Source organism: Vicia villosa, linkage group LG2, assembly GCF_029867415.1.
Source record: "Vicia villosa cultivar HV-30 ecotype Madison, WI linkage group LG2, Vvil1.0, whole genome shotgun sequence".
Classification (NCBI taxonomy): domain Eukaryota; kingdom Viridiplantae; phylum Streptophyta; class Magnoliopsida; order Fabales; family Fabaceae; genus Vicia; species Vicia villosa.
The window spans coordinates 154,544,253-154,551,393 of NC_081181.1; the positions used below are offsets into that span (position 1 = coordinate 154,544,253).

At 33.1% G+C, this 7,141-nt stretch overlaps 1 protein-coding gene across 1 annotated transcript; it reads right to left on the bottom strand.

Annotated features, from left to right (window-relative positions):
- Positions 1-659: 659 nt before the first annotated feature.
- LOC131652581 (proteasome subunit beta type-2-A) lies at positions 660-3,519 on the bottom strand. Its single transcript, XM_058922484.1, has 3 exons — positions 3,244-3,519; positions 3,049-3,172; positions 660-1,159 (listed from the first exon to the last, which is right to left on the bottom strand). The coding sequence occupies exons 1-3, from the start codon at positions 3,399-3,401 to the stop codon at positions 827-829; spliced, it is 615 nt and encodes a 204-aa protein (XP_058778467.1). The 5' UTR covers positions 3,402-3,519; the 3' UTR covers positions 660-826.
- Positions 3,520-7,141: the final 3,622 nt, after the last annotated feature.

A 7,141-nucleotide genomic window follows, 5' to 3' on the forward strand; every position in this document is an offset into this window, starting at 1 on the left:
CCGGTTCTCGAGATAGAAAATATCCAGACCGGCCCGATAACAGCCCTAACCAAAACCAATGAGTTGGTAGTGTCCACATCATTTAAAATGTGCCAATTTTTTAGAAAAATTACATGTCATCTTTTTTTTACCAAAAATAAAAAAGAGAGACCAAAACTGTTTAAAAATAAAATAAAATAGAAGAATTGATTTCGTGAATTAACTAAATTAGGGGACTAAAACTGTATTTCAGCCTAATAATAATAATAATAATAATAATAATAATAATAATAATAATAATAATAATAATAATAATAATAATAATAATAATAATAATAATAATAATAATAATAATAATAATAATAATAATCCATTAGTATTATAAAACAACTAAAAATTTATTAAAAATGTTTTTCTGAGAGTGACATTTAATAATAACCGGAGTAAGCGGTTTATAATGTTGGACTGATGAAACATATTTTTATATTTAAGTTTGTTAATCAATTTTCCTTGGAGTAAGTGTTTAGATGTTGGTTGGTTTCTTCATTGCTGAATTGATGTGCTCATGTCACTAAATAGAATATGTTGTGTCTTCTTTTCTTGTTTGCTAGAATTGGTTCATTAACATGCGCCTTTTTTCAAATTAAAATTTAAGCTAGTCTACTGCATTGTCACAAATCTGAGTAGAACAGGTCATACATATTAATTCAAACAACAAAATGTCTAACTTTTAACTATTTAGAGACCGTGATTTTCAGAGATATCTCAAAATCAATAAGAGAAAGTGAAGTATTAAAAACACAGGCATAAGAGAATAAGTCCAATCAAGACCAGGAACAAGATTAACTCAAGCTGAAGGAACAGGTGTGTCCTGGACTGATTGGCGCCATGCATACTCTCTTGCTCCGTCCTTGTCAACAATTTTGATAACAAAGTTTGGAGGTGCGACAACCAACCTTGATCTGATTTCCACAATGCACTTATCAACAAGATCAATTGCTTCTTCCACAGACATTCCACTATGGAAGTGTCTGTCCATCATTGACAGTGAGAAATAGGAACCATAACCAAAAGCTCCCTTTTCAAGCTTGTGAAGTGTTGCAATGTAGTCAATGTAGTATAGTGATGGCCCTGTCTCTTTGTCATAACCAGCAAGAAGGATGTTCACAGAGTAGGGGTTCTGAAGAAAACCAAATTCATGTATAAATAAAACTCATTACTCATAATCACAATGCAACATGGCTAATTAATTGCAGCCAAACATAAATCATCTACGCATATAAATAGCTGAATTCATAAAAGCTTTTAACTCTTTTTAACATTTCTATGGACCAATATCAGGATGTGTAAGAGTGTTGAGTCTCCCGTGGTGGGAGGGGACATGTTTTTTCTGTGTATGACGGGAACTTGACAAGTTATTTTCTTTTTTAAAAAAATCTTCTATATAACCGATTCCAACACAGCAAAACATAGAACGTAACGTCCTATAAAAGTATTTTTTTTTTATATGCAAATAGAAAATTGCAGAAATCTTATAACTCGGGTGGCATATAAATTTAGACAATTGAGCATAAATCATTGGATAGGGATTCTCTGAGTTTATGGAAAGAACCGCCCTCTACCTGTCTATCTATCTTTCTCTAAGAACACTCTCTCACGCATCTTGTTTCCCTTTCTTTTCCTCTCTTTTCCTTCTCTTTCTCACTTCTCTCTCTTTTAAAAATGACCAAAGTCACCAAAAGTTAGGGAATACAAAATTAGAGAATCCATTACCTAAAGTATTAGGATATCACCACTTATGAGAAAACAACTCAGGCTCATGAGAAAACAACTCAGGCTCTCACACTTACATCAAGCATGACCCGGAAATATTACCATGTGATTAATAAAATCAACATTCTCCAAATCAATATACTATACCAACCAATGGGTCGAGACACTACTGGTCCATAGAATAATTTCAACAACCATTCCATGACGACAGTAGTACAAATAGCTATTAACAACTTGCCACTACCATTGCATGGCAACAAAAACACAAACTCAGGGTTCCAATTATCCTTTCAGCAATCTATAAATGATAAATATCCTTCACCAGCAACCAATCCAAATATGTATATCTCTATATCCATTTGAACCAAAGCAACAAATTTCATCACTACATCAACTTTTACTAAATGTTTGTTTCTTTCCTTTTCACTCAATCCACCCCTATCCTTACCATTAACCTGTAGTGTAAAAAGCTAATGATATGATAATCCTGAAATCCCTTTAAGATTCGTGAGAAGAACATGAGTAGAAAACTTCCCTCAACCAAAAAGTCAGACATATATGTAGGGGGTTCATTCATTGAGGAGCTAGTTGAGCGGTAAGCCAACCATAAACGACCAAGGGATGTATAGTAACTACAATTTACAAGTTTGGGTAACTCAAGTGGTTTGAACTAAGGATTAAAGGAGTTAAAGTACAAAGGCTCAAATCTCCATGAAGGAGATAAATGCTAACATAACAACTAACAAACTAACATTGGCTTATACAAAAATGAAATGTTATTTCGACACATGATTAGACATTACATTGACACCACATGTACTATAGCGTAATACAAGGTAACAAACAATTTAGACTCTAAGAAAACCAGTTCCTTCATACAGTGTATACAATATTATGTCTTAATAGCATTTCTCATAAGAAAAAGCTATACAACTAACAAGTTCATCTTCATATCATCATCTAGACCCAAATTATATACACTAGCAAGAAGCATAAAAACCAAGATAGCAATATTTTTATCCATTACAATAGTCACAGTTCTGGACTACTTATTTATATTTCAACCTCTTTCCATGAAGAAACAGATTCAACAATAGAATACTCTAAATAACAATAATACACACTTTTGGTGTACAAAAAAAATCCCAATTGACATAAACTAACTAAATCAAGATACTAAACTTTAGCATTAGATCAACCCATTAAAGAAGTATGAGAACAAAAAAAAATGCAATTAGGGTTTAAAAAAAAAAACAAGTAAACAACAACAAAAAAAAGTTTTTGGAATTCGCATACCTTGCGGAGAGCTGTGGCGAGCTCACCACGAGTGAAATTAGCGGCGGCGGCAGTGGTGAGAGGGATCCCATTACGGAACTGATACAAAGCAACGTTCTTCTGAATATACTCAGTAAATTGAACCCTGAAAGTGAAAGGGGGTGAATCAAATTCAAAATCAAAATCAAAATCGAAACTACTTAGAAAGAGTGAAACCTGTCACCGGGTTCGCCACTAGCCGCGACAAGTTTGTGCGAATCGAGGACCATGATCTTGTCTTCGTTGGACTTGTGAACGAGGATGCTATGAACTGCCGATGTATCGGCAACCACGATAGCGAAGCCATTACCGACTAATCCGAAAACGCACTCCATTGTTGTTTTCTTCTTTGTTATTCAATCGATCTGTGAGGGTTTGTTCTGATGAATGAATAGTGAAGTTGTTGTTTGTGTTGAAATAATGAAGAAGGGTCGTATAGCAAGTTTCTTGCTCTCTAACCTAAAATTATAATATTTGCTTGAAAGTCCCTTAAATTACAAAATAGTATACTTTTTCTATTATTTTGAGAATTGGGGAGACTTGTTGTAAATCTTGCTATTTGTTTAGCCTATCTTATATTTTTATTTATAATAAGTAACACTATAGTAGAAGAGTTGAGAATAAGGAGAAAAAGAGAATTTAGGGATTCAAATATAATATGAGACATATTTATAGTTCATATATAATAAATAGAAAATCAATAATAAATTAACTAATTGATAAAATTTATAATCATGTCATTTATAATTCTTTTTCGAATATCGACAAATAATATGTCTAGTTAAAATCTTATTAGAAAAAATCTAGTAAAAAAAATTCTAGTGAAGAAAAGTGTACAACATTCTTTGTGTGAGAACTACCCTAATACTAATCAATACAAATTATTACAAATAAGAAATAAAATTATAATCATTCATTATTCATAATAGTCCACTTAGATGTTTGTTCAGGACATGGCTCGTTAAAACCTTACTAGAAAAAGTCCAGAAAAAAATTAGTGAAGAAAAAAGAGTACAATATATTTTTAAGAAAAATTCATCCCCCCCTCAACTGAACGAATTCATTTCTCCTTCAAAGTTGAACGATCATTTCTTCGACGATGAAGATCAATTTTTTATAATAGTTGGTTAAAAGTTCCACTAGGGGGTGACTTTGTGAAAAGGTATGCAAGATTACCACATTAATAAATTTGTTGGAGCTTATATCACCATTTTTTTGAAGATCACGAGTGAAAAAGAAATTTGGAGGAATGTGTTTTGTTCAATCTTCTTTAATGTAACCATCTTTCAATTGAGCAATGCATGTAATATTATCTTCATATACGGTGGTTTTATACTTGTATTTCTTTTTTCACAAGTCAAACCACAAGTCTTTTGTATGTGTTAAATTTGGGATTTCAACCAAACACATCTTTCAATTGAGCAATGCATGCAATATTACCTTCTTATGTGGTGGTTGTATTTCTTTTTTTAGAAGTCAAATAAAGAGTCTTTTGTGTGTTGAACTTGGAATCTCAATCAAACACATTCTCGACTTGTGTCATGTAATGCTAAAATTTTTGTCATAATTAAATGAAGTTGCTGCTATGATTTTTCTTGTAGGTCTCCATGAAATAGTTGTACCATCATAAGTAAACAAACAATATGTGCGATTTACCATTATGAGGATCTGATAAGTAACTTATTTCGACATAACTGGCTAATTATAATTTGGATACTTTGGATTAAAACAAACTCATGTCCATTTACTCTTACGATAACAAAGTATGTGTTTGACTTTGTTCAAATGTCTTCGTGTAGGTGAAGAACTATATCTTGCTAATAGAGTTATAGACATTAACATATCATGGTGTGTATAATTAGTAAGATAGATCATTGCTTGAATTACACTAGAATATTGTATTTCAGGACCAATTAGTTTTTTATCCTCTTCTTGAGGTCTAAAAGAGTCGTATGCACATCCTATAATCTAACATCATAGAGGTAAACAACATACGAGATTTGTACATATAGGAACATTTTAACATTTTTTCTATATACAATATTTTCTCATATAGAAACGTTTTAATACTTTTTCTATATAACCTTCTTGGTGTATAAATGTCCCATTGTCTAAATGTTCATCTAACTAATAAGGACTTTTTCTTTTACAAGTCCTTCATCTCAAATAATTTCTTTAAATAATTTATAGCTTTTGGAATCTCTTCAGGAGTTCCAATAATTTTATGTCATCTACATAGACAACTGTTATAGAAAAAAATTCTAGATTTTTTCATAAAATTACAAGGACATATGGACTTATTTGTATGTCACTCCCTTATAAAATATTCATTGAGACACATGTTGTTAGAAGTAATTCATATTCAGAAGTTTTTGTTAGTCAGAAGTAGTAGTTTTTGAGGCTGTTAATCAGAAGCTTTTCTAGAAGCTGTTCTTAACGGTTAGACTAGCTTAGCATACTTTTGGTTGTGCCTACGAGGCAATTTAATTTTGTGTATTTAAACTCGAATGTTATAGTGAAATATTAATTGGATTTTCATAATTGAGAGTTTGTTATGTTTTTCTCTCTTCTCTCTCTCTCTCTCTCTTCTTCCATCTTCATCTTCATGTTCAACTTTATGCTCCAACAATTGGTATCTAAAGCTCTGATTTGATTCATTAGGAAACACAGGGGTACGTGAGACATGTGTGATTGATTTCGTTTTTTGAATTTGCATTAAATTCACGATCAGAATCATAACATAATTGCATTTCTTGATTTTGCAGGATTGGGAAACACGAGTGTTTGGTGAGATATGAGTAAGTTTCAGTGCACAAGAATGAAGATGAACGATGGAAATAACTTGAATACATAGCTTCCAATGTTTGACAAAAATAATTGGAATCAGTGAATGATTTAGATGCGTGTGTTGTTTGGTGCTCAAGACGTTCTTGATCTCGTCACCGACGGTTACATTCCTGTTGCAGCAGACGCAACAAAGGAACAAAGAAACACACAAAGATATACAATGAAGAAAGATCAAAAGGCGCTGTTGTACATCTATTAGTGTGTGGATGCGAATGTGTTTGAGAAAATCGCTAATTCAACGACAGTGAAGATTGCGTGGGATATACTAGCACGATGCTACAACGGTGAAGAAGCTATCTAACACCTTATAGGGGTGAAGTTGTTGCCACTGTAGCATATGTGCTCAACAGGTGTCCAACTAAAAAACTGAAAGAAATTATTCCTTTTGAGAAATGGACTGGAGAAAAGCAAAGTGAGAGTCATTTCAGAGTATTTGGTTCAGTTTGTTACAAACATGTTCCAGGTGCTACTAGAAAGAAGTTGGATGATAGAAGCAAAGTAATGTTGCTGATTGGGTACCATAGTATATGGGCTTATAAGCTTTATTGTCCAATCACTAACAAAGCTGAAGTCAATAGAGATGTCATTGTGAAGGAAGCAAGAGTGTGGGATTTGAGCAAGTCTTAATCCAACTCTGGTGCAATGTTGACACATGAGATAACTTCTGAAGAAGAATCTTCCTCTGAAGTGGATTCTGCCCCTGAAGATGAGTCAGAGTCTGAAGGTGACTCTGAAGATGAAGGATACTCTAGAGGCGAGTCTGACTTTGAAGGTGAATCTGATTCTGATCCAAATTCTGATGATGATCCAGACTCTAATGGTAATCCAACCTTTGACGGTGATCATGCTTCTGAAGGTGGTCCAACATCTAATATTGTTTCAGTATCTGAAGAAGTTTCTGGACAAGTTCATAGGCCATAAAGAATCAAATAAATAGCAAAAAGATTTGCAGGTTTGACATGTTGCAAGATATTGAGATAAACTCTGAAAGTCATTCAGGGTGTCATGTTACAAGACTTTGAACTAGTTAGTAGACTCTAAAGGATACTTTTGTACAAATATAAACAATTTATTGATATTCGTAAATCGAGAACCTGCTGACATCGATACAGACTGACTTCTTAATTAGCTGTCATCAGGCTAGCCCGCTTGAGCGATTCCTTACGCTGGGGAGATTTAGGAAAGCATGCTCCACCTTCTGCAAATGAGCCGAATTGACTCGTTTTTC